This window comes from Lupinus angustifolius, chromosome LG17 (genome assembly GCF_001865875.1).
Source record: "Lupinus angustifolius cultivar Tanjil chromosome LG17, LupAngTanjil_v1.0, whole genome shotgun sequence".
NCBI classification, from domain to species: Eukaryota; Viridiplantae; Streptophyta; class Magnoliopsida; order Fabales; family Fabaceae; genus Lupinus; species Lupinus angustifolius.
In genome coordinates this window covers 728,411-756,213 of record NC_032025.1, presented here as the reverse complement: position 1 = coordinate 756,213, position 27,803 = coordinate 728,411, and the positions used below count along the sequence as shown (strand labels likewise).

At 33.0% G+C, this 27,803-nt stretch overlaps 3 protein-coding genes and 1 non-coding gene across 5 annotated transcripts; 2 read left to right on the top strand and 2 right to left on the bottom strand.

Annotated features, from left to right (window-relative positions):
- LOC109331281 lies at positions 181–4,587 on the top strand. Of its 2 annotated transcripts, XM_019565682.1 has the most exons (3): positions 181–305; positions 647–717; positions 1,233–4,587. In XM_019565682.1, exon 3 carries the CDS (start codon positions 1,315–1,317, stop codon positions 4,297–4,299), a length of 2,985 nt encoding a protein of 994 aa, XP_019421227.1. In that variant the 5' UTR covers positions 181–305; positions 647–717; positions 1,233–1,314; the 3' UTR covers positions 4,300–4,587. The 2 variants fall into 2 exon arrangements, with proteins under 2 accessions (XP_019421227.1, XP_019421228.1); XM_019565683.1 differs by having other exon boundaries at positions 192–717.
- On the bottom strand, positions 7,227–14,640 carry LOC109330776 (mitogen-activated protein kinase kinase kinase YODA-like). The gene is made up of 9 exons (XM_019565055.1): positions 14,554–14,640; positions 9,222–10,059; positions 8,928–9,015; positions 8,561–8,623; positions 8,230–8,390; positions 8,062–8,137; positions 7,829–7,888; positions 7,621–7,728; positions 7,227–7,520 (listed from the first exon to the last, which is right to left on the bottom strand). Exons 2-9 carry the CDS (start codon positions 9,899–9,901, stop codon positions 7,227–7,229), a joined length of 1,530 nt encoding a protein of 509 aa, XP_019420600.1. The 5' UTR covers positions 9,902–10,059; positions 14,554–14,640.
- Positions 16,373–16,444, bottom strand: TRNAT-UGU. Its single transcript has one exon. It is a non-coding gene; the product is annotated as a tRNA-Thr (tRNA).
- Positions 24,868–27,674, top strand: LOC109331283 (BTB/POZ domain-containing protein At1g63850-like). Its single transcript, XM_019565686.1, has 3 exons — positions 24,868–25,682; positions 26,349–27,334; positions 27,552–27,674. Exons 1-2 carry the CDS (start codon positions 24,993–24,995, stop codon positions 27,288–27,290), a joined length of 1,632 nt encoding a protein of 543 aa, XP_019421231.1. The 5' UTR covers positions 24,868–24,992; the 3' UTR covers positions 27,291–27,334; positions 27,552–27,674.

Sequence of the window (27,803 nt, the reverse complement as noted above, 5' to 3'; positions counted from 1 at the left end):
TAAAATGATAAAGATATCTTAACATATTAATTTTTTCCACATTTTTATGTTACTTGTCTCTCCATTAATGGAGAAGATCTGGACCCGTGAGATTAACAATAAAAAATGCATCAGAGTGTCACAGTCACTGAAACAATAATACTAACATAATAAGATAGACAGAGAGATACATAGAACATAGATATATGAAGTGTGAAAGCTTATAATAACTTAGATATAATTACAAAATAGCGATCTTTTCAAAAAACAGCTAGAGTTTCTGAACCCTTAAGACATGTTCTGTTCTTCCCCCCTTCTTCAAAAAGGTACAAACTTTTGCCTTCATTTTCAACAAGTTCACATTTTCCTCCTCTTTTCTCAAATGGGTGTCTGCATAAAACTTCCACTCCATAATTTCTCACTTCAATGACATGTCTCCATTTTTTGTTCTCACTCAATATTTGATGCCTTATTGATATGTATACTGGATTTAACAGCATTCATATACTATTATATACTGAGACATGATTCTGTTTTTCTAATATTCACGTGTTTCCTTAATTTTTGTTAATGGGTTGTTTTTTACTTAGTTATTGCCACTGTTATAGTACATGTAAATTTGAGTGGTTCCAAGTCTTAATCGTTATGACATTCCTCATTGCTTCAGAGAAACGAGATTTTGATTGGTTGGCTGCAAAACCGTGAAGCTACTAAATCGTGTATCAGTTTGGCATCCTTGTAAGTATTCAGATCTGAATCACAATGTGGTTTATGATTTTATCAATTCTCCCTCCCTAATTTTTTTATGTTTTGATCCTAGATGATGTTACCCTTCTTCTTTTGCTTGAAATTTGGTTAATGATTTAGTGGAATGAATATTTCTGTTTGTGCAAGTGAATTGATTTTGTATTTGATTTTTTGAGTCTATTGTATATGTCCCTTTCCATGTGTGTTCACTGTTCTGTATTATAGTCTTTATGTAAACTAAGTATTCAATATATAAGTTGATTATCTTATTACATGCTTTTTTTGCTTTATGTATTATGAGGAATATAATTTTTTGTTTCAATTTTTTTTTGTTGATGTGCAAATTTGAGATCTATAGCTTAGATAGTGATGCCACTGTTAACATTTCACTTCTTATATTATTTATTTGTAACTACCATTCATTTTTTTGGTGCTTATTTTGTCCATATCTGTATTCATGACTGAAACACATTTTGTTACTAACAAGGACATTATCTCGATTTCAGAGGTTTTTTCTTATAAATAGTGGGCATGCATGTGATTCCATATCTTCCATAATTGGGAATCATACCAGATACCAATACAATCATGGATACTAAAGAAGAGAGCTCCATGTTTGGGTCCCGGACAGCCATGACTTCAAGGAATATGTCATCGTCGTCTACCTCGTTTTTTTCAGCGAATCAGTCACCGTTCTTCTCTCCAAGATCACCCTCATGCCATTTATCCGAGCCACCTAGACCTGATCTTCTAAGTGACAGAATATATTTGGATGCTGCTACCCCTAGCACTAGTTCAAGGATTCCAGAACCAAAGTCTCTTGTAAATGTTAGGCATACCTACTCAGATGTATCTGCATCTCCAATGGGCTGCACTTCAGGCGATTTGCAGAAACTTGACTGTATATCTTCCTCAGCCGGCATCTCTAGTAGCAGCGTATCTAGTTACCTTCACTGTGGTGATGCTGGTATTTGTGGAGAGATAGAGAAGGAAAGTAAGAGAGACAGAAGTAATAGAACATCATCAACTCCAAGTTCCACATATATACAGAGGAATTCTGATGTTTTCATAGGATTACATAGCTCAAAACCCCATTTATTACGATTTGCTAAATGGCTCCGTGCTGAATTAGAAATTCACGGGATCAGTTGCTTTTTATCAGACAGGGCTCGATGTAGGAGCAGTCGCAAGCTTGAGATTGCAGAGAGAGCTATGGAGGCTGCGGTTTTCGGGATAGTAGTTATAACAAGGAAGTGTTTCAAGAATCCATACACTGTTGAGGAGTTACAGTTTTTTTCTGACAACCAGAATTTGGTTCCAATATACATTGATCTGAGACCAGGTGATTGTGTTGTGAGGGATATAATTGAGAAGAGGGGTGAGGTGTGGGAAAAACATGGAGGGGAACTTTGGCTTTCGTATGAAGGGTTGGAACAGGAGTGGAAAGATGCAGTGCATAGTCTCTCTCGGGTTGACGAATGGAAATTGGAAGCTCAGGATGGAAACTGGAGAGATTGCATATATAGTGCTGTGACCTTATTAGCAACAGGGTTGGGCAGGAGAAGTGTTGTGGAGCGTTTGACAAAATGGAAAGATAAAGTTGAAAAAGAGGAGTTTCCTTTTACACGAAATGAAAATTTTATTGGCAGAAAGAAAGAGCTTTCTGAACTGGAATTTATACTATTCGGTAATGTCACAGGAGATGCGGAGCAAGACTATATTGAACTTAAGGCTAGGTCCAAGCGAAAGAAGTTGGCAATTGGTTGGGGCAAGAGTAATATGATAGATGAAAGACAGGGGGAGAGGCTTATGGGAAATAGGACCAGGAAGGAAAAAGAAGCAGTTCTATGGAAGGAGTCGAAAAAAGAAATCGAAATGGATGGTATTGAATTTTCTCATCAGGACTATCGTTCGAATCACAAACATGGAAAGTATACCAGGAGGAAAATTGGGAGGAAGATTTTGTATGGGAAAGGGATTGCCTGTGTTTCAGGGGATTCAGGAATTGGGAAAACAGAACTAATTCTTGAATTTGCCTACAGATTTCACCAGAGCTACAAGATGGTCTTATGGATTGGAGGGGAGAGCAGATACATAAAGCAAAACTATCTGAACCTCAGGTCATTTTTAGAAGTCGACGTGGGAGTTGAGAATACTTTGGAGAGAAGTAGGGTAAAAGGCTTTGAAGAGCAGGAAGCTGTTGCGGTTTCTCGAGTTCGCAAAGAGCTTATGAGAAACATTCCTTATCTTGTGGTCATTGATAACCTGGAAAGTGAAAAAGATTGGTGGGATCACAAACTTGTGATGGATCTTCTCCCGCGTTTTGGGGGAGAGACCCATGTGATTATATCAACACGCCTTCCCTCCGTCATGAGCTTGGAGCCTTTGAAACTGTCGTACTTATCCGGAGTTGAAGCAATGTCTTTGATGATAGGGACTGACAAGGACTACACCCTTACTGAGGTTGATGCTCTAAGAATCATTGAGGAGAAAGTTGGAAGGTTAACTTTGGGCCTAGCTATTATCAGTGCAATTTTGTCTGAATTACCAATAACTCCAAGCAGGCTCTTAGATACCATAAATAGAATGCCGTTGCAGGCCATGTCATGGAGTGGTAAAGCATCTCACTCATTAAGGAAGAACACTTTCCTTCTGCAACTTTTCGAGGTCTGTTTCTCGATATTTGATCATGCAGACGGTCCAAGAAACTTGGCAACCAGAATGGTCCTGGTAAGTGGGTGGTTTGCACCTGGTGCAATTCCAGCTTCCTTATTGGCACTTGCTGCTTCCAAGATACCAGAAAAGAGTCATGGAAACTCTTTGTGGACAAAAATACTGCAATCCTTGACATGCGGGCTTGCATCCCCATACACCCAAAAATCAGAAATAGAAGCATCTTCTTTGTTGCTAAGATTTAATATTGCAAGAAGCGGTACTCATCAAGGCTATATCCAATTCAATGAGCTCATCAAACTATACGCTCGGAAAAGAGAAGTTAATGGAGCTGCACATGCAATGATTCATGCTGTTATAAATCAAGTAACAATATCTCAAAATCTGGAGCATTTGTGGGCCGCATGTTTTCTGTTATTTGGATTCGGTCATGATCCTGTAGCCGTTGAGCTGAAGGTGCCTGAGCTTTTATATTTTGCCAAAAGAGTGGTTCTGCCTCTTGCAATTCACACATTCATTACATACTCTCGGTGCGCTGCTGCGCTCGAGCTTCTGCGCTTGTGCACCAATGCGTTGGAAGCTGCCGACCAAACATTTGTTACTCCGGTTGATAAGTGTTTCGACAAATCACTTTGCTGGAGATCCATCCGGACTAATGCTCAGTTGAATCCATTCCTTTGGCAAGAGCTGGCTCTATGTAGGGCCACTGTACTTGAGACAAGGGCCAAACTAATGCTAAGAGGAGCCCAATTTGATATAGGGGATGATCTAATCAGGAAGGCTGTATTTATCAGGACTTCAATTTGTGGCGAGGATCATCCAGATACTGTATCTGCTCGCGAAACATTACGCAAACTCACCAGGCTTATTGCAAATGTCCAAAGTCATGCTTCAACTTAGATTTTGTTTTTGTTTTTGTTTTTGAAACTTGTCTCTCATGTGTCTGACACATGAGACTTGGCATTTTTCATTCTCCGTTGCCAAGCTAGTGAGTTCGACAGAGAGAGACTAATTGGAGATTGAAAGTGTTGTGTTGTTGTGAATTGGAATTGGCATTGGCATTGTGAGAAGAAGAATGCTAAACCATTACCTCCTCCCTAATCCAAGCAGCAATGAGAGAGGAAAAGGATGCTTCTATGCGAAGAGGAAGAAGACAACAACAACGAAATACCGAAAGACAACCAGAATGAAGAACAACAAGAAGAGGAAGAGGTGGTGAGAGTTAAACCATTACATACTTTAGAAGGACAACTAAGCTCTTAGTACATTAATTTAAAATCATCTTAAAATTTAGACTAGATGTGCCCAATAGACATGTTCCTAACTTTCTATGCAAGTTTTCGGGATCAAGTTGAAGAAACTAAAAAAACACTACAATATTTTAGCTTCTGCAACTGCAGTTAATTTTAATGCAATCCCTCCTTTCAATCTATTGCAGGGCAATGGTTTTTTCGACCCGAAGAAGTTCCAAAACAAGGTGGTGGATCCTGTAAACCAATTTATACAGAGGAGCTCTTTTATGATTTTCACCAAGATGAGGTTTCTGCTGAGTCTATTATGCATAAGTGTGTCACACATTTTGTTCACTGTTCTCTAGATTTCATAGTTACAAGTTGTGACTTGTGTGGTAAGACTGATACAGATAAATGATTTATTTTGAGGTACTTATGGTTCATCACATTTTATATTATCATTATTTCAAGCCTTTGAATCCAATGCCTAATACATTTAATGAGAGAATACAGTAACTATGCATGGTGCCAGGTACCTGTGCTTGATTCTGTATCTTTATTTCGATGTAAAAAAAGAAAGTATATAAAAAATAATATGAAAAAATAAAAGAGAATAAAGTAATCTCATTATATAAGTATTTAAGTTTTGACACATGTCTTATTCTTTAATTTTTTAAAATATTTTAGTAAAAAATAATTTAATATAATATATGTTATGATTTTGATAGTACGAAGATATAACTTTTCTCAACTTCCACTATATAATAAACTAATCTGGAGCAAGTAAATTCAGAGAGAGGCATGCATTGGGGGAACAGCATGAAGAACGATCATCTCCATTAATAGAGAGGCAAATAGTTGTTTTTATACATATTTTCAATGCCAAAAATATGATTTTATGATAAACAAAATTATAAAAGTGTTATTACATGTTGTTTTTTGTGTGTTATTATGTGATACTTAATGGAGAGGATACTTACTAGCATGACATAACCACGTAATAGTTTGGATCACAGTTGTTATTACAGTTCAATTTCTAATTTCTTGAATTGGAAAATTCTGCAAAACCACAGTAGTTGAAATTGATAACAGTGGTCATAGGGGGAAAAACATTAATATGGTAGAATTATTTTTAATATGATATAATTGGATTGGATATTAGATTGCAAGTTTAATAATATGACTAAAGACAAACTTGCAATTACAGAAAAAGATTTATGAAGAAAGTTTTGTGACTATTTCATGTCAAATTTTGATATCAATTGAATAACTACTTTGATGAATTTATCAATAAATAACCAATCTAATAAGACTTAGCATGTCAATAAAACAGTTATTCTGATGCTAAATAAAGAGGCTATAATAATGTGTCACATGAAGAAATTAGTGAAAAAAGAAAAGAGAAAAAACAACTCGCACACTGGAGCAAAATGTAGATTAAATAAAACTTCAATATAATTCATAACTTTCAGCTAGGATGATTAAGTTCAACACAATTGTTTTTCATAAGACTGGTTTATCCCTTATAGCTATAGGACATAAGAGACAAATTCTTAAGCCCTACAAGTATATATAGAACCTATAATTACTATAATACTTCATATAATATAATATTGCTATTATCGCTTTCAAGAATATCATTCTGAAAGCAAAATGTATCGATCCTTCAAAAAGCATAAGAGTTTAGGAGAGTAAGAAGACTACTTTGTCTCCTTAGAATCACACCCAAAAGTGCTATCAACAGTGCCCGGTGACTGGGAAGAAGAACCTGCAGGTGCATTACTAGGACAGTATATTGAAGAAGTAGTAGCCATGCTTCTACTCACATTTTCAGAGCTTTGGATCATACCCAAAGAAGAGCCAGATGCAATATGAGGAATAAGTATTTGCTGGTTTGGTCGAGTAAATGCAATTGCACCAAAACCACTAGTACGTGGTGATAGTGAAAAAGAGTTTAATGCCATGTGAGGACTTTGTATTGCATGTTTGGTTTGGTAAAACCATGTTGCACCATTACCACTGATTCTGAGTGATGGTGAAAAAGAAGCAGATGCAATATCAGGACTCCACAATGGAGAAGAAAACAACCTTGTATTCACATGCAATGATGTAATAGGCAAGTCTATGCTCCTTCTAGGAGAAACTGGACATGACTTGTATCTTCGCAGTGATTGCAATTCACTGAAAATAATGAACATGAAATATTAGTACATTTCCTTTTGTGTCAAATACAATTATTGTGCTCTTGTATCATAAAAAAAACGAGTATTGTTCATGTGTGTATGAGAGAGATAGACCTTGACTTTGAACCAATTCTCCAGCTTCTTGGTTTAGAGATATCAGTGTCTTTAGCATCATCAAGTTCTTCCTGTCCAATATCATAAAATAAAAAATAGAACAGTGATATATAACAAATTTAAGCAAACTATGAAAATCCAAGCCGAATAAAGAAGACAAACTTACAAAACAACTATGCATCATGACTTTACTATATATGAATCGACCTTGTCAAAGTTCTAGCATTTTTTAATCAAATTCATCTTTAGATCGACAACTATAGCATATGCATGAATACTAATGTCAGAAATGTTTAATTTATCTAATTTCAGCATGTAATAATAACAAATCTATATGTATAAGGGAAAGGTTTTGCTGCATAAAAGAGTACAAGATTAACAGTTTGATAGAAACTCCAATTATATTTACCATAATATTTGTTTCGACTATAATATCTTTAACAAAAGGATGCAGCAAAAGCTCAGCAGCTGAGGGACGATCCTTCGGGTCCCTTTGTAGACAAAGGCGAAGAAAGTCCCTTCCTTGTTTTGATAGGTACTTAGGGATTTTAGGCACTTCATCAGTGTTCCCAAGTTTGTACATAACAGCAACCTTGCATGTTGAAAAGAAACAAATATAACCAATCAACATCTATAAAAGACTAGATTCATACATTTTGAATGAACATGCAACAATATTCAAAATCACTTACCCCTTCAAATTTACTCCAGGGTGGTTTGGTTGTAGCCATTTCCAAAATGGTACAACCAAGGCTCCATATATCAACAGAAAGGTCACAAGCACCTGGATTTTTAATGACCTATATATAGTTTAAATAATGTCACCAACATGAACATAGTAGCTTGAAAATCATCAATAAAACAAGTGTTGATTGGCAAAGAAATATAAGTTTTGTTGACCTCAGGTGCCATCCAATGAGGACTTCCGTTTAAAGAGAATGGAGAAGACTCTCCCTTTATCTGCAATTTGTTCAAACAAGCAAATATTATAACCCACAACTTCTTATGGGAGTTCAAACAATATGCTTAAATCAAATCAACTCAAAATATTCAAGAACAACTTCCTTTATTAATTGATACAAAGATAAAAGTTGCATTATACAAATATGAACATATATTATTAATTCTCTTACATATTTTGCAGTTCCAAAATCTGCTAGTTTCAGTGTTCCATTAGGGTCCATTAATATGTTTGCTCCTTTGATGTCCCTGAACAAAATTTAGTAATTAAAACGTCGAAAACTACTTTACCAACAAATTAAAAGGCTACAATAGCAATTAAATAAAACATGTAAACTCACCGATGGACTATGCCTTTACCATGCAAGTAAGAAAGACCTGACAAAATTTGTGCAGTGTAAAAACGAATAGCATCTTCTCCAAGTTGATCATATTCTCGAAGCAACTTATTTAATGACCCACCAGCAGCATATTCCAAAAATATATAAAGTTTGTCATCTACCTGTATAATATAAATAAATAAGATTATACATTTCTTAAGTCACAAACAAATTTGGTTGTTGATTTCAGTGTAGGATACTATAGTTTAATATCTCAACTGATTGCACTAATTTGTCAGATGAGTCATACAAAACCTTATTCAAAATGAAGAGGAAAGTTCAATAAATATACCGTCTCAGATCCATAATAGTGAATTATGTGTGGATGCCGCAAGTGACTAAGCAGTGCTATTTCCTGCAAGATGCATCCGGTATGTGTAAATATGCATCATCCATACTTGTTGTAGATCCATATATCAGTCACACACATGTATACAGGGAGAACTATATATATATGTATATAGTACACTCTTATAACTTAACGATTGAATTCATTTAGTTATATGATATTTTTATCGTTTTTGGTAGAAATAAGGTAAGGGCAATCAAGGAAAGTTGATTTTTAATTTTCTTCACGTTTCAAATGAGACATAAAATGTAATGCATGAAGTGCTTTTTCACACAAGTCGCTTTCACTAAATCTACAAAAGCAATCTTACTTGGCGAAGTTGTTTTGCACTTTCCATTGATTTCTCATCATCTGGACAAAGGGTTACCTCCTTCATTGCACACATCATACCACTATCTCTATATGAAATGAATCAGACATAAAATTAGAAAGACATTAAAGTAGAAAAAACACATATAACACATATTTAGAAACAGAAATAACAGAAAAATTACTAACATCATATCTCAAATTGTGGTATTTAATATTTCTAAATTCAAGCATACAGATTACCTAATATCAATAATACAATAAAAATGGTAATATGTTGCTAACTGTTACAAACCTGTTAAAACCAAGAAACACTTGTCCAAATGATCCTCGTCCAAGAAACTTCCCTTTTTTAAAGTTTAAAGGGTCTATTAGAATTTCTGAAGCAGGACTGCTAGGAGAAGAAGTTTCCACGGAAGAACTACTGGCTGAAGGAAATAGGAGACTGTTGAGGGTTACTAATGGATTAAGAGGTGTGTTTTCACCACTCTGTACCCTAGAACTGTTCATGGTGGCATTGTTTCCATTTTCAAAATCAGGTGCTAAGGGATTAAGTGGATCAACCATCAATGCAAGTGGATCTTCAATAATTATATCACTATAGTTTCCATCACTAGAAATAGATGCATTGCCTATATCTCCATCACCACTTGTAGGTTCTTCACTATTTGAAACATGAAGAGGTTTTGAGCCTGTAGCACCTCCTACTACTGATGTTGCATTAGGGTTTTCTGAAAAACGTTTACAGCAGAGAATAAGTCTAGAGGGTGATAGTGATAGTGATCTTGAAGGCACGGGGGGTTGATATTCCTTCTTTGAGATAGTGTCAGCATCATATCTCTTAGACCCTCTTGATTTATCATTGAATTTCTCTTCGGAAGAGCATTTTAATTTACGTTGAAACATGTCAAAGATCTTGACTTTCTTTTCCTTCTTAGCCTTTTTTGATGTAAACTTTCCCAACCAAGATGGCATGTTTGTAGGAAATGCTTAACAAAAACAGATGAAAATATAAAACTACAAGAAATATCTGCAGAATCTTGCGCGGATTAACGTTTCTCAGAAGCCAATTAACTGTCACAAGTACACCCAGGGGCCAAATATAAGACTCATGTTTGAATCATAGTGAATACCTGAAAAGAATGTTCCAATTGTAGTTTAGTTCTTATTTAAAATAGAAGTTTTATAAACAAATGGAAAACATAAATAAGTACAACTTCATCAACAATTTTTAGAATATGTATTCCATCAACCAATGTGCTGGTGAACCCAGTTAATGATGAAGTGTAATTAGCCCTAAGCAATTAATGTTAATGTATCCATCTTGGAAACATATGTATCATATGCGACATAGATATTATATATAATATGATACCAGAATGGGGATATAGTAAAAGCTAAAATATAATATAAGATTCACTGAAACTGATTCAATGTATTAACAAGTATCATTCTCAGAAATCAAATCATTAACCTTTTGATCGAGAATCTAGCAGGGCTTTACACCACTAAATTAACCTCTTATTGGTTGTGAACTACAAACTTGCTAGTGTTAAGAAATCTTAATATTTTCACTCATATTTCCTGGTCTAAGTTTTGGAACATGAAAAACATGCAGATCTCATCATTAATTCATAATGAAATTATAAGTTAAATAACTCATCACATAATCAACTAATTTAATAAATAAATTATAAGTGTAATATATGTATATTCTTTATTTAAAATTTGTACATATTTATTATATTATCTAACATGTTAACTTAGGGTTTAGAGATGATTAAATATGAATTGTAGATCTCAACAACCGGGAGCCTTCAACCACCAAGGAGTTTCATTGTTAGTAGGTATGGGAAAAGTTGAGAGTTATGAGTGAGATATCACGTCTTGAACCAAAACCTGAAGGCGATGTTTCATGAGCATTTTTCAATTATAAACTCTCTCACTCATCCCTCATATCCAATGTAGACTTCACACTTAAATAAACTAAACAATCTCCCCTTAAAGTATGGGTACCACATACTTATAGGTTCATTATATTCCCTTGAAGTACATCATATCTCAAGTGAACCGTCCATTCTAAACCACTTGTTGGATCTGACCGTGACCAGTGAGCCTCAAATCATCGGAGAGTTTCATTATTATTGAGGTATAAGAAGTGTGAAAAGTCATAAATGAGACATTATATCTTGAACCAAAATCTTAAGTATCATTGACAATTTGGGCAAAGCCCATGGGCCCGTACACCCACACGTTTTGGGTGGGCATGGTATGGAAATTGTGCCCATCCAGCCTAAAATGCCCGCCCAACATGCCTGCCCGACATGCCCTTTTCGCCCATAGGCATTTCAAATGGGCGGACAAGGCGGCCATGGACATCAATGAACACTAAAATAAGAATTTGATGGGTCAAATATGGCAAGAGTAATTCATGTTCTCACCACTTGAGTGCATGTAGCAATTTTCCAAAATATAAATCTTAATAATTAAATGCATGTCCAGTTTATGCAAAACAATGTGTTATGTTTTGTGTTTTTAATCCTACTATCACAATGTGTATACATGTAATCTCAAGTACTATATCATTTTTAGTTTTTTTTATTTAATTTAGGGTGGCCTGCAAGCCCGCCCTGCCCATGTTTAGGGCGGGCAAGGCATGATGCCCTATTTAAAAATGGGCATGCTCATGCCCACCCTAATTTTGGTGGGTATTGTATAGACATGGGCAGACAGAGACGCCCTAATTGTCAATACTAACCTTAAGACAATGGTTGTATGAGCCTTTTCCAATTATATAAATTTTCATTCCTCTCCTCATATTCAATATGAGACTTTATACTTGAATAAAATCAACAATTTCTTAGTCAAGTGTGGATACCACACACTTATAGGTGTGCTCCTAGGGATGGTAATAAAAACCGAACCCGTGGGTACCCACCCGAACCGAACCCGAATTTAACAGGGAAAACCCGATGTGATTGGGTTCGGGTTCGGGTTTTACCCGGGTTTAAATTTCGGGTTCGGGTTTGGTATAGCAAAGACCCTAACCCGAACCCGCCCCGAAGTAAGGTAATTCAATTTAAAATTGAAATTTCTATCATTTGTCAATTGTTTTTAATTTCTAATGTTACTTTATATACTATTGGATCTTCAAACATAAAAGAAATGAAATAATATAAGAGAAAATAGAAATGTTAGAGTAAAATTACACGAAAATAATATCATATTTTCCTTAACACTTTATCATTTTCGGGTTTTTTTTCGGGTTCGGGGATGGTATTTTTATTTTCAACCCCGTTGAGTTTGGGTTCGAGTTCGGGTTTTGAATTTCGGGTTCGGGTTTGGGTATGTGCAAACCCGACCCCGACCCGCCCCGTTGCCATTCCTATTTGCTCCCCTTAAGTCTACTATGTCTCGATTGAACTACCGGCTCTAATACTACTAGATGGATGAGACCACAACCAGGGAGCCTTCAACCATTAGGTGTTCCATTATTATCACAGTAAGGGAAGAGTGGAGAGACACAAGTGAGACACCATGTCTTGAATTAAAACCTTAAGACAATGGTTTTATGAATCTTTTCCAATTATAAACTCATTCACTATTCTCCTCACATCCAATGTGAGACTTCATACTTGAATAAACCCAACAATCTCTCCCTCAAGTGTGAGTACGACACACTTATATGTTTACTTCCCCTTAAGTTCACCATGTCCTAGGCGAACCATCAAATCTAATATCACTTGTTGGACCTGGTCACGATCAAGGAGTCTCCGATCATCAGGGAGTTTCATTATTATCGGGGTATGGGAAAATGGAGAGTCATAAGTGAGACATCATGTCTTGAATTAAAACTTTAAGGCAATGATTCTATCTGTCCTATCCAATTATAAATTATTTCCCCTCAAGTTGGACTTCATACTTGAATAAACCTAACAATCTCCCTCTCAAGTGTGGGTACCAAAAACTTATAGGATTGCTCCCCCTAAGTTCACCATGTCTCATACAAACTATCGGCTCTGATACCACTTGTTGGACCCGATCGTGACTGGGGAGTTCCATTGTTATTAGGGTATGGAAAGATTGGAGAGTCATAAGTCAGACATCACGTCTTAAACCAAAACTTTAAGACAATGGTTTTGTGGACCTTTTCCAATTATAAATTCTTTCATTCATCCACTTGTATCCAGTGTGAGACTTCATACTTGAATAAACTCAACAATCTTCTCCTCAAGTGTGGGTACCACACAATTACAAGTTCGCTCCCCTTGATGTCCACCATGTCCTACCACTTATTGGACTCGATTGTCATTGGTGAGCCTCCAACCAGCGAGGAGTTCCACTAAGATAAGTCCAATCTTGAGGAGGTTCTAGAATCAGCAAGGGTTCAATCTCAAGGGTTAAATCTTGGCTTTGGATTCATAGTCAGTATAAAAAAGACTCACTTCATTACTCCGACGGAGTTACCAATTCTTTAAATTGCCTTATTTTCATCTTGTAACTATTCTTGATCACCTTCTCTTAACTCTTTCGTCAGTCTTATTTTATTTTAATAATATTTCATTTTTTCGATAAAAAATCATTGGAGAGTTTCATTTTTACTAACTATGGGAAGAGTAGAAAGTCATAAGTAAGACAGCACGTCTTGAACCAAAACCTCAAGGTAATGGTTCCATGGGCTTTTTCCAATTGTGAACTCTTTCTCTTCACCCCTTATATCTAATGTGAAATTTCATACTTGAATAAATCCAACATAAATAATAGATAATATAATAACAATATAAAAATTCTGACATTGTAAGTTCATAATATTTTTCTCTCTCATAAATTATAATGGTAACTATTAGCATCTCTTTCAAATTGAACTGAAAATGTGAGTACAATAGTTGCAGTTGCAATCTTAACCTTCAATACTTGCCATTGGTTAAACACAAAAGAAAATGACAAAAAAATCAAATTAAGAAAAGAAACATTCAACCATCATAGCTAGACAAAATTTGATAGATATAATGTGATATGATGGAGATATAGTGATAAATTCAGAAGGCATTCACTCATGTTCTAATTTCTTATTAGTTTTTATTGTTTTTTAAGCGTAAGTGATTTTATTGAGAAATAATCTCAAAGAGCAAGGATATGTTAATAAAGAGATAAATGTATATTTTTCACTTATTTTTAATAGCAAAATTATAATTTCATTGTAATCAAAAGGATATATGCATAATTTGAAGATATATTTCTCTTTACTTTTTGAAACACTTGTCTCTCCATTAATGGAGAGTATCCTTACTCAATCTCAAACAAGTGGTCAACATCGTACACGTGCATTAACTCATCATATAATCAATTAGTTTTACAAAGACATGTTACCTTAGCAACTCCTTCAAATTGCAAAAATTGAGAGCACAATACTTCCGATTCCTATATCATCACCTGTTAAAAAATGACATTGATTAAACATAAAAGATCATTGTACAAAGTTGAATAATCATCCAACCATAATAACTCATTAGAATTTGACATAGATACAAGATATAACTTGCTCTGTAGAAATATAGTGATCAATTCAGTGTACAAAATACGAAAGAGAATAATGCAATATAATATAATCCTATAACTATAATCACTCACTGTCAAAGGTCTTCGTTCTGGTGAATATTAGAGAAGTGAAGCTGAAAACTGTTATAAGCGAAAAAGTCAGAGAGAGAGAGAGAAATAGATTGATAGTGATAGTGAGAATAGAAAATGAAAAAAGGTGATTATATACCAAAATATAATTACTAATTTATTATGATATATTATATCATACCAGCAAAATTTAATACATTGAATATTTAATAATTGCAACTATAAAGACTCGGGTAACATATACACAAGATACATATCTGTTGTCCTATATTTTGTGCCACTCTATGTGTACGGGTTTTGATTGGTCATAAAAAAAATATTTAAGCTAAAATTTAATTATTAAGTATTTTTATGACCAATCATAAGCACGTAGCACATTGAGTGGTAGCATAAAGTGTGGAATAACAGATGTGCTCCTCGCATATCCAACGAATAACAATCATATCATAGATAGTCAACGGTGGACGCAAAATCGTGACCGTTGATTGAACATCAGTGATGTTGATACGTTTATGTGTCATGCCATGAATGAATCAGTGGTGTGGGTCACATTGAAATGAGTTGGATTTTGAAACTGGTGTTTCTAACTTTATGAATATGAATATAATATTGTAGTAATAATGGCAATAGACTAATTATAGAATATTGTTTCACTAATAGGAGTTTCCTCTGCTTTCCATATTATTAAGCAATTAGTAAATTTGCATTTAATGGCTAGTATTTAATTTAATGATTAAGATGAAAAAACACAAAAAAAATAGTTTTTTTCCTTTGTGTATTGGGAAAGAAACTCATAAATTATCAAAACTAATTAAATACCGATACTAAGAAAAGGAAACCCATTACTTGCCAAATAAAATTATTAGTTATGAATATTCCTTTTCAATTTCTTTCTTATCCTTTTATTTAGGGGATGTTAATGCATGCTGTAGTCAATGGTTAATTTTTACAAAGAAATATAGTTTAATTCTGAAAGATAAAAATGATGTGTTTAATAAGTTCTTTAACCTTTGGCAAATTCTTGTTAAATTAAATTGTTCCACGTAATTTTTTTTCTTAACATTGAATTAAAATTTACGTAATAGTTTGCTACTTTTTCCTCGGCGTTTCTAATTATTTATGTATAGTATAATCATTAGTTACCAAAACTAATAAGAAAACTCAATAAATACCAACAATAGAAAATGTCAAAAAAAGAGGAACTCATTAACTATCAAAATAGTAAAAAATGAACTCATTCATTGTAAATATTAAATTTTCAAATTTTGAGAGTCTTTTATTTATTGGATGCTAACGTTGTACCCAAAAATAATTTGGATGCTAACGTATGCCTTGGTCAACGTTTAACTTTTATATAAATACAAAAATAGGTGAGCTTGTAAAAAAAATGTTTTGTATAATATATTGCAAATAGCTAGACTAAATTTTTAATGCAAAAGAGTTTTATATATTTAAGCTTTATATGGCGAGTTGAAAATATAAGTGCTACACAGTTAGGATGTAAAAGTTTATTATTGGTAATTTATCTAGTTAAAAAGAAAAGTATGTATAGTATGTGATTAATACATTATTATTGCATCATCTACCATTGTATGGTGCCTTAAAAAAAAGTGAGCAAGTTTCCAATAATTGCTAAATAGTCCTTTGAAGCATTGGCCTGCCTTGTAATCGGATGAGGACAATCCAATTTTGAGTAAGCAACTCATATCCTTTTCACCACTTCCAAAACAAGCTCCATTTTCACTCTTAGATACCTAAACAAGCTCCATTTTTTTTTAGTGATTCATTATCATTTTTTCTTTTAATTTCATTAAAAAATGCCCTCACGCAGGATCGAACTACGGACCTTCAGTTTACAAGACTGACGCTCTACCACTGAGCTATAAGGGCTACTTGTGATACTAATATATTTTCATTCTGTAGTCGCTATTTACTACTACAGTGTGATTATCAATTAATTTAATTAAATCTTGAAACCCAAATCAACTAAAATCTTTAAAGGCAAAGCTTCAGAGTTCATAATCTCTAATTTCTCATACAACTCTTCTAGCTTCTCTCCTACATCATCTTCATTGTCCTCATCATTGACCACTATAACCATGAGTGATAAAATTATTGTAGGCATAATCCACACTCATCCAAAGATGATAAATGTTAAATTTCATATTTTAAAGTTTGGGCCATTTTGCATAGACTGTGTAACTTAGGCTTCAAATCTTGATGAACCTTAAGTTGTCCCTCTTTGATTGTAAGCGGTTGATAGGGATTGTTTCAACCTCTTATTCATTGTAAGTAAGGTTTTAAATTGTGGATGTGATTAACATTGCATTTACCAAAGTTGTGATTAACATATGGCCAATTCAGTTCAATTGTGGTTGTAGAAACTAAGAAAACCATAACCTTGTGGCATCAACTTTGCCTCATTTTAAAACCTTGGAACAAAATTTTTTTGTTTGCAAAAAAATATTGATTTTACAATTTGGTGTCTTTGTTAGTTAGATTGAAATATTGGACCTGCATTAAAGGGATAAATGTAATTATCTGGGATGGAATTGGATGAATCACATCCATCATGTACCACTCCCATTCTATCCCAGACCACAAATCCAAACATAACATACAAGATGACAATGACGTTATTTCCTATATATTTATGGATGAGAATCACATGTTCTCAACAATATTTAATTCTCTGTCTTAAATTAATCACAAATTGATATATAAATAAAAGAAAAATTTTACAAATAAAAAATATTTAAAATTAACACTCTGATCTTATGACAGAAAATGAGATAGTCCGATCTCCATCCATATATTCATTGCACAATCACCTCCTTCTTCATAACTATAACCCACTTAATACCCATCAAAGTATATTCCACATGTATGGTCGTATTTAAGACAATCTTATCTAAACCAGAAACATTCACATGTGAAGCTAACTCTCTTGGTGAGTATTTTTTTCATCCACTTGAACCGACACTCCTCGGTTGTGCACAATATGTGTAAATGTTATTGTTAAGATAGTAAGAACGTTAGCCACGATTGTGCACGTAGACAATTTTTTCCAAAGTTTCACGCTAAACTGTTCCTTAACAGATCTCAATTCTGAAAAACAAAATTTAACCCAATACTACTCTCAGCATCCTTCAAAAAGTAAACATAGTTCTCAGATTTGCATTTTGTCTAGAAAGAAGTGATGTGAGGATATTGATAGTTGAATTCAGGTACCCCAGAAGCAAGCCATAGCCTCTCATTAAAGGTACTTTGCATATCATAAGGTATAAAGGGTGTCCTACACATAGGGCATGTTCTTTGATCATACCCTATCCAACGATCCAAGCACCCCTTATGGAATATGTGGCAGCAATTCGTTAACCTCCTAATCTCCTCATCTGCTTCAAATTCATAGAGGCACACGGCGCAGCTCTCCGCCGTAGGCTCCTCCATGTCGGAGAACTTGACCACCGGAAGCATTTCCTGGATGAGGAGGGTGGAGATGGATTGGAACTCAGGTGCTGGGTCAGGCCAGACAATGTCTGGTTCGAGGAAATCGAGGTAGCGGAAGAAGATGAAGATTTGGTTTCTTATGAAGCCTAATAAGGTAAGGATGTAGATAAATGGTTTTGGGATTAGAAAATCTGGATATCCTGTTGGGAATCCCATAGTACTATGTTATTGTTATTTGGTATTGAGAGTGTGAATATATATAGACAGAAGGAGAACACTTCTCTATCTCATTCTATGTCTTAAGTCAATTAGAGTATTTTATTTTATTAATTTTTTGCTTTTAAAAGTTTTATTTTATCCACGTGTTAATATATGATTGGTCTGGGACAGAGAATGAAACACTATTAAAGAAATATGATTCTTATCTATATATAGACAAGTAGAAGAATATAGATCTTCTATCCTAAAAACCTCTTTTTTCAGGTCCCTATCCAATAAATACATACCAAATAATATAATTTTGTATTTATATTTTTTATTTAATTGAATGATGTATTTAATTGGTATAAGACATAGATTGAAACAATTGTATCTTTATTTACTAGTAGAGATAGGAAACAAGAAATAGATTGGTTTATAACTAAAAAAGAGAGTAAAAGCTCCATTGGTCGCGACCCTACATCAACTGTCAAGGGTTATTGTTAATTAAAAGCAGAGGTTGAGGTTGAGTGTCTACGAGTACAATAGTTGATCACAGACCTTTGTCAAGTCCATGTTACCCCCTATTAAGGCACAATTAACCTAACAAATACGATATTGATTCAAAACTTTGCTCTTTACTAACATTTATAAATTGAATAAATGAGTTGAATTTAAACAAAGTATAAATTAATTCCTTAAGTTGATTCGAGTATTGCTAGCAAGACATGGATTCATGTCTTTCACTTCCAAAAACTATCATTAAGAACGTTTGTTCACTATTATATGATTTTCTGACTCAAATGAATTTGTCCAATATGGAACATACTTGTGTCTAAAGAGATGAGTATATATCTCAAGGAGAATGTTAATAAGTGTCCAAATAACACCTAGTTATGGTGTCCCGTTTAACATGTGATTGGGAAAAATAGTAATTGTGTAAAAGTTGTCCACCCACTTTACTCATTGATACAATTGTATATAAGAGTGTGAAATTTTACTACCATCGGTATAAAGATTTATACACATCAATCAATTATTCATCATTTATTTATATTACTTTTTTGAAGAGTTAATAATAATAATAAAATATGAATGATAAATCATAGTTCACTAATTAAATCTTAAGTATTATATTTTATAAAAACTATATAAATATAAATATTAGTATTTAATTACAATATATATATATATATAACTAAGATGATTCAAATTTCAATCCTTAAATATATTATTTTTAAAAACATGAAATTTTATCATGGGCAAATCAATTTTGACAAATAAAATGTGATTAGTTTAGACAAATATTTTTAATTTTCACAAATTTAACTATATATTCGATATAATTATTATATCATACTAATATATTGATTGGTTTATAGATCAAACTAGCAATTATATATTTATAACATGAACAACATGTGCTATAATTACGTGTCATAACATAATTAGTCAACTGAATTCATATTTTATAATCAATGATAAAATATAGATATAGAAAATATATATATTAATAGTATAAAAAGTTTATGTATTGTTATTGTATTATGCATCATTTATGTTTAATTATTATTATCTCTTTAATAAATAATATAAATGAATTATGTACTAAATGTGTATAAATCTTTACTACAAAAATAATTATATTCATATGGATATCTACTACTACCGTTGAAATGTTCCACTCCCTATTTGAAATTGAATGTGAAGATGAGGGTAAGTGGTTGCAGCATTTATTAATCCACTTAAGAAGCTAGGTAGACACAGGAACCGATAAAGGAGTAGTGAACATATGATGTCTCATAAAAATGTGTTACTTTATGTGCCATTATTTACGATTGGTCAAAAAAATATTTAATCATTATTTTTTTAACTTAAATACATTTTTTACAACCAATCACAAACAATATCATATGAAATGACACATTTTATGGTAATGCAAATATGCTCCATAAATGAGGAAGGTACCAAATAATTAGAAAGAAACATATGTATTTATGTATGTATCTTTATAGTTATTGACACGGTTGGATGGCTGATGTGGGACCTTTTAACTCATCATTCTTTCAAGAATTTCATATCTATTGGGGCCTCACTTATATATCAGATGGACTTTCTGGCTTCATTTCAGACCATGTTTTTTCAATTTTGCATCTTTCTCTTTGTTCTAACAATCACTCAGACAAATACAAATAAGGTATATCATATAATGTCTATATATTATTAGTATAAAGAGTAATATATAAATAATATATCATCTATAATTCATTTGTATTATTTTAAAGAGTCAATAATGATAAAATTTAATAGAATTATAGCTTTTATTTTATAAAAAAACGAATCCATTAAATAATCACATAAATTTAAAAAGTGACAATATTACCTAACTACAAATGACAAAATAAAATTTCATTGTATAAGAATTTTGAAGACTAATGCTTTATTTGGTTGACAAGAGAAAATAAGAAGTGAGAAAGAAATAGGTGAGAAAGAGAAGAATTATAGTAGATTTTTGTGATGTTTGATATAAGAGAATAATGAGAGAAAATGAATAGAAATAGATATTTTCTTCTCCTACTCTTCTGTTTGGTTGGATAGAAATGAGAATAGAGATGATGTTAAGGTTCAAATGATAAAAAGTTCAAATGATAAAAATGTCCCTAAAAAAGATAAAGAAAAATGTTGTTTTATTATTAATTGAAAATAAATGTTATAATTTTATATTATATATTTTATTATAATTTCAATTGTTTTTAATCAGTATTTTTATATTTAAAAAAGATTTATGTATATTACTAATATTTAAAGCAAGAGAAATAATGTATGTATTGTTAGTGTAAGAGTCTTCTATACTGTCACTATATTATTCATCATTTATTTTCAGTCATCATTTATTATCAAATAAAATTAATATAATTGAATGATGAATGACTATGTATAAATATTTACAATATCGCTATATAGAAATTACACTTTTAAAACAAATAAGTAGAAAATTTTGAGGGTATATTTAACATTTCAAATAAAATCACCATCTCTTTCACTTTCTCACCAAGTTAGGGGAGAAAAAAATTATGGTGTCCCACACCTTTTTTACTCTCTCCTCTCTTTACAACCAAATATGAGAAATCTTCATTTTGTCTTAAATCTCACTATCACTCATTTCTCTCCACTCTAATTGTTTCATGCCAAACAAATGCTAAATCAACTTAGAGTAGGTCACTAGCTTTTCAATTAAGTGGCCATGGTCTATTCTACAACTATATTTTACTAGTTTGTGGCAATTGTGGGCTGGAATTGCCCATGTTAATTTTATCCTCATATATCAAGTCAATTAAATTTTAAAGAATAATATATAAATATTAATTTTTATTATTTTAATTTTAATTAAGAATTTTTTTTTATTAGATAGGAATACCAAGTGAGACAGAAATAGGAACAGGTGATCCCATTCATTGTGGGTTTTGCATATTAATTATCAAAGTTGCTGCCATTACATTGATAAATTGGAGATTATGATTCCATACCACTTGCACACTGTCATATGCAACCTGGTTTGTCTGGTAAGTTGTCACTATTATCTTTTCCATAATTGTACTCCTCTTATCATTGAACATGTGTGACCACGTTTTAAGATTTATGAAGACAAAGTATGCTTATATTTAGTAAGATATTAAAGACAAGTACCACGTACCTAGATGCTCTTTCTCACTCTTCTAGAGTGTCCTCAATTTGGTCTTCTTTTTGTAATAATGTGTTCAAACAATAACCATTGTACTCTACCATTTTAATCCACTGCTTCTGGAGCAGTAGGAGTACGGTTTATATAAGTGAGATGTATTCATTTATATGGTCAAAATAATTAAGCACTTGCCAGGTTTTTTACCCCTAAGAAATATGTTTAAGAGAATCAATAAAATATTGCTAACACATTAAGAATTTAATTCTAATTAAAATTTAATCATCTATACTACTTATAAAGCAAAAACATAAAATAACTAACTATTCATGGTGTAATTTATAGTTCCCTATTTTACCCTCACTATTTTCTACTTTCTACCAAAAAACTATATACACAATGTTCCCTTCATTCACATTATTATTTAGTTTTCAAAAATTACCATATTTACTACTTATTTACTACTTATAAAGCAAAAACATAAAATAACTAACTATTCATGGTGTAATTTATAGTTCCCTATTTTACCCTCACTATTTTCTACTTTCTACCAAAAAACTATATACACAATGTTCCCTTCATTCACATTATTATTTAGTTTTCAAAAATTATCATATTTATTACTTTTTAACCACATTTTTTGAGAATTTTTAAAACCTCTCATTTGAATTAAATTAAAAAAAACTGCATGTTAGTTATTTTTTCAAAAACTACCACATTTAAAGAAATTGTTGCATATAAATTATTATATTTGATATTTATAGCATATAAATTATACCTTATAAACAATAGGAAAGCGGGTTGACAGGCACGTGCCTGTCAACACGCTAGTAAATAATAATATCAAAAAACATAAATATACTTATCTCTAAATATGACTGATATGACGTGTGTGTCTTCATATTAGCAAACAAATCAGAAAAGTAGGTCATAAGTATGTGAGATGTCTCCTGTTTTTTTTTTTGCACCGAGTTAAATTGTTTGCATAGTAGTCTTTGGAACTCACCAGATTATTCTCTAACTAATTGTTTTCAGAGGTCAGTAGTTATTCTCCATTAACAATTATTACTTTCACTAATCTAAATTTGACAAGTATAATTTATAATATTTAGTGCCAGTGTTTTATTAGTACTCATTAATTCAATTAAGAATATGCCTTATAGATGTCATTTATTTGAATATATATTTTGATAATAACTTTAAAGGGGATTTAAGTTATTCATATATTACATGCAAATATCTTAAAATGACTTCACATTTATGAAGCTTATTGATTTAATTAGCAGATTGTATAAATATCGAGTAATGATCCTCTATTATTTGAGAGATTAATGTCGTACAATAATAAATAAAAACAAAATGTAATGATATTTTTATTATTTTATTTATCAGTAATTTTATTTTTACCATTGAAAACATGATAAGAAACAATCACTTGGTTTCAACACATCTGGCTTTCGCTTTTGCACCCAATGGGCCAGTGCCTGAATAGCAATAGGGCTTCGCTTTGTGTACGTTTATAGGAAATTAAGGAACAAAGTAATTAACTATAATATATGGGAGGAACAAGTAATTATTGTTCTTATGTGAAAAGTAAAAAAAAAGTATTTGTTTTTGTAAGTGAAAATTTTATTGTTCAATGCTGTGTCAGATTAATTTTATTTTGAAAATAGTATTTTTTGAAAGTCGATACGTTCCGTTCAGCATAGACTTTTTACTATTTTTTTCTGAAATAATTAACCAATGACGTACTTTGACCGTAGTGCAGACATGCGAATGACGTGGTGCTAATTGAACTGTCGGCCCAATAATATTAAATACGTGGGCCTAGACCCTTAATATATGAAGATTTGAGAATGAAAGAAAAGTGTTTAAAAATTCCAAAGGAAATTACCCGTCTAACTTTTTGTTCCAATGATGTCCTTAACCAATTACAATATATCATTCTAAAAAATATAATTATATTAATTGGTGTAATTTAATTAAATAGAGACAAGAGAAGATTAAAAAAATTGGGACAAGTAATCTCTTAGCAGTTGACATAAATAAATATCACTTGCTTACCTTACACTTACAGAGAGAATGAAAATAAGATATAAAGATATGACATTTCCACTTCAGGAAAAATAATTTCCACTTAGCCGTTGACATAAATAAATAATTTCCACTTGCACCCCAAAATGATTTCCATAATTAGGACGTGAAAATATTTAATGATGAAAAATAATAACTTGTTTGTGCATTGCTTTTACGAAAAGAAAAGAAGGAAAAAAATCATTGGATCTGAGAATAGCTTAATGAATGGTTCATGGCCTACAAGCCTAACTGCAAGCCGTGTAAAATGAGTTTGAATGAAGTAAGTGCAGCTGAAGCACCATGCAATGACCAATCCAACAAATATGACTGGACTCTCCCAATGCCAAACTAGTTATTATTTTTTTACTCCCTTAAATCACAAGAAATATATTTTTTTATAATAAAATTGAATCATTTTTTCATTATATGTTTCGGGTTTTCAATTGTCATGAACAAAGATCCTCTTCATTAATGAAAAGTCAAATGATTGTTTTTACTCATATTTTTAATGAAAAATATGATTTGATGATAAATAAAAAGATAAAAATATCATTGTATGTTATTTTTTATGTGTTATCTGTCTCTACATTAACACCATCTTTAATGTTAATTATAAGTGTTCTTTAATTATATTATTACGTTGATTAAAATGATAGAAAATGATATATCATTCTATTGAATCATCATATTGAATAAAGTGACATATATGTACGAGTAACATATATTATATTATTACATTTTTATGAGCACAAGAATTAGTAGGAAAATATAAGATTGTTATAATCTTTATGCCCTTTCCCTCCTTTGATTTTGATGTATACATGTCATGTTAACGTGGTTGGTGACTCATTTTGTATTTACTGTTTCCATATGTGTTTGTGTTTATATATAATCTGGGTTGCACCGCCATTTATTAATCCTCCGACACTCTGTCTCCGTAGATAACCGTGACTCCAACGCCGTGAGCTAAACGACAAACCAATACCCAAATACTATAAACATTACATTACCCAATTTCAACAACACTTTCTTACAATGGCAACCACAACTACTACAACAACAACAACAACTTTCCTCAAACTTGTCGAAGAACAAGAACAAGAACAACAAACACAACCCACCACCAAGCCCAAACGCCGCTCCAACAACCACTCACACCACCGTAGTAGTAATATTATAGATTCCCCTTTATGCCCTTCTTCACCATCCTCATCAACCTTCACTAAATTTAACTCAGCACTCACCGCGGGCCTCTTAAACCCAATGTCACCACCTCCACCGTCGATCGATAAAGCCCGATCTAGCCCAACCCTTTTTCAGATGATGTCTACTGAGCCCGAACCTAACCCCAAAGCCCAGACCCATGATGTTCAAACCCTCGCCGTGCACCGAATCTACGACATCTTAAACTCACGGAGTCCCGGTAACCAGTTCAATGATCCTTCTTCTAGTGATATTAAGCTCACGCTTTCTTCAGAAGATGGGATCAGTGTATCTATGAATGTGCATCGTCACATTCTTGTTGCGAATAGTAGATTCTTCTCTGTTAAGCTCTCTGATCGCTGGGCGAAGCAACAGTGTTCGTCTTCGTTGCCGTACATTGTTGAGATTGCTGATTGTGATGATGTCGAGGTTTACATTCAGGCCTTGAGATTGATGTATTGTAAGGATCTTAGGAAGATGCTTATGAGAGAGGATGTTTCTACAGTTCTTGGAATCTTGAAGGTAATAAAGTTCTTTTTTTTTTTTGCATTGTTTTGTTCTTTGTTGTTTATGGTTTAGTGTTTATATTTTCTCTTGTTTCATCAATTAGATTAAAGTTTTAATTTTGGATTTCAAATGTTTCTGGGTAACAAGAAACGAGTTTGTATGTAGTGTTTGTTAGGCATGTCATAAACTCATTCATAATTTTAGTATGTCTAGTGTACTTTATTAATTAGAACATAACATGACCGGAGAGATTAAAATGTATAATGTTTTGTTTTTTTTTACTGAAAGAGGTGGTACCATATACAACAGAATAAAACGTACTAATAAATTCTGTTTTATCCACGTACTATTCAAATTTTCAATGCTCCTGTTTAGGTAGGCACTTAAATAAACTTCCAATTTTGGTTCAACTGTTTGTGTGTAAAAAAAGAAACAAACTTGTAGTTAGTGTTTGATAATGTGTTGGAGTAGGTTCTATGTTTGGTGTACTTCATAAATAGAACGTGATAGGATACAAGATTAAATAGTAGCTGTTTTGAAATAGGTATGATGGTGGAACCAAAGAAGACATAATAGAACAGAACATACTCTTCCATCCGGTTCTGCCCATGCATACTCGGGATGTCACTACTGTTTTTATTTACAAGTTTGCTTGATTTTCATGGATTTTGGTGTAATTAGGTTTCATCGGCAATTGGATTTGATGCTGGGGTTTTATCTTGTTTGGAATACTTGGAAGCAGCCCCATGGGCAGAGGATGAAGAAGAGAAGGTGGCCTCACTCCTTTCTGAGCTCCGCCTTGAAGCTGTGGGAGCTGGAGATGTTTTGAAGAGAGTTTCAATTGAAGTTCGAAATGCAAATGAAGAGGTAAATGACAATGAGGAAGTTCTTGTCAAACTTATTCATGTAGTTCTTGAAGGCAAAGACGAGAAGGCCAGGCGTGAGATGAAAGGATTGGTGTCCAAGATGCTTCACGAAAACTCATCTCACAATGATCTTCGGAAGGAGTCATTATACTCGGCATGTGATGATTGTCTGCAGTTGCTTCGCCATCACTTCCTGCGGGCTGCAGCTTCAGACTTGCAGGATGTTAATCAAATTGCACGGCAGGCAGATAATTTGCATTGGATTTTGGATATTTTGATTGATAGGCAGGTTGGTGAGGATTTCCTGAAAACATGGGCATCTCAATCAGAATTATCTGAAGCTCATTCTAAAGTGCTGGCTATTCACAGGTTTGAGGTTAGCAGAGTTACAGCTAGGTTGTTTGTTGGGATTGGTAAGGGACAACTATTAGCTTCTAAAGATGTCCGGTGCTTACTTCTGAAAACATGGTTGGTACCTTTTTATGACGACTTTGGTTGGATGAAGAGGGCAACCAAAGGCCTTGACAGGCACTTAATCGAGGATGGTCTCAGTAACACAATTCTCACCCTGCCACTTTCCTGGCAACAGGAAATTTTGCTTGGCTGGTTTAACCGTTTCTTGAATTCTGGCGAAGATTGCCCAAATATACAAAGAGGGTTTGAAGTTTGGTGGAGAAGGGCTTTCTGGAAGCGGAATAAAGAGCAAGAACGGGCTCAGCAATTACGAATTACAACTGCAACAATTGAAAACCCTTGAAAGCTGATATCTCTGGGATGCAGGAATTGACAGCAGGTTTACTGGTGTGTGTCTTCTTTTAACTTCCTCATATGGGATTATTTGTTCCTCATTCCTCTATGATGGTCATTGTTTAAATGTTCAGTCAAAACCCGGTAGCTTACCTACAAAGTCAATTGGTTGAAATGTTTTGGAATCAATGCCTTCATAATTTTTGGGAAGAACATAACACTGTTTATTTCCGAGTAAATATCCTAACATTGATATTATCTTCTTTTGCAGTGAGTTTCTGACCAATGACCATAAACTCTTGGACAAGACTTCCAAGGTGATAGATTTGTTGTGAAGATAGGTTTGGCTTCAATTATAGGTCCCTAAAACATGTTACATTTTACAAGATCAACATCTGATGGCAAATTAAGATAATGGTTCAACTTATTGGATGGTTAATCATGGTGCTTAGTATACTGGAAAGTGTTTTCTTGCAAATGAAGTTAAGTTGAACATTGAATGTGATTGAATATACTATTGAAT

Coding starts and splice junctions, on each gene's coding strand:
- LOC109331283 (XM_019565686.1), top strand. CDS start 24,993: ATGGCAACCACAACTACTACAACAACAACAACAACTTTCCTCAAACTT. Junction 25,683..26,348: donor CAGTTCTTGGAATCTTGAAG/GTAATAAAGTTC, acceptor TGGTGTAATTAG/GTTTCATCGGCAATTGGATT.
- LOC109331281 (XM_019565682.1), top strand. CDS start 1,315: ATGGATACTAAAGAAGAGAGCTCCATGTTTGGGTCCCGGACAGCCATG.
- LOC109330776 (XM_019565055.1), bottom strand. CDS start 9,901: ATGCCATCTTGGTTGGGAAAGTTTACATCAAAAAAGGCTAAGAAGGAA. Junction 8,624..8,927: donor GTGCAAAACAACTTCGCCAA/GTAAGATTGCTT, acceptor TGCATCTTGCAG/GAAATAGCACTGCTTAGTCA. Junction 7,521..7,620: donor CCTGGAGTAAATTTGAAGGG/GTAAGTGATTTT, acceptor TCAACATGCAAG/GTTGCTGTTATGTACAAACT.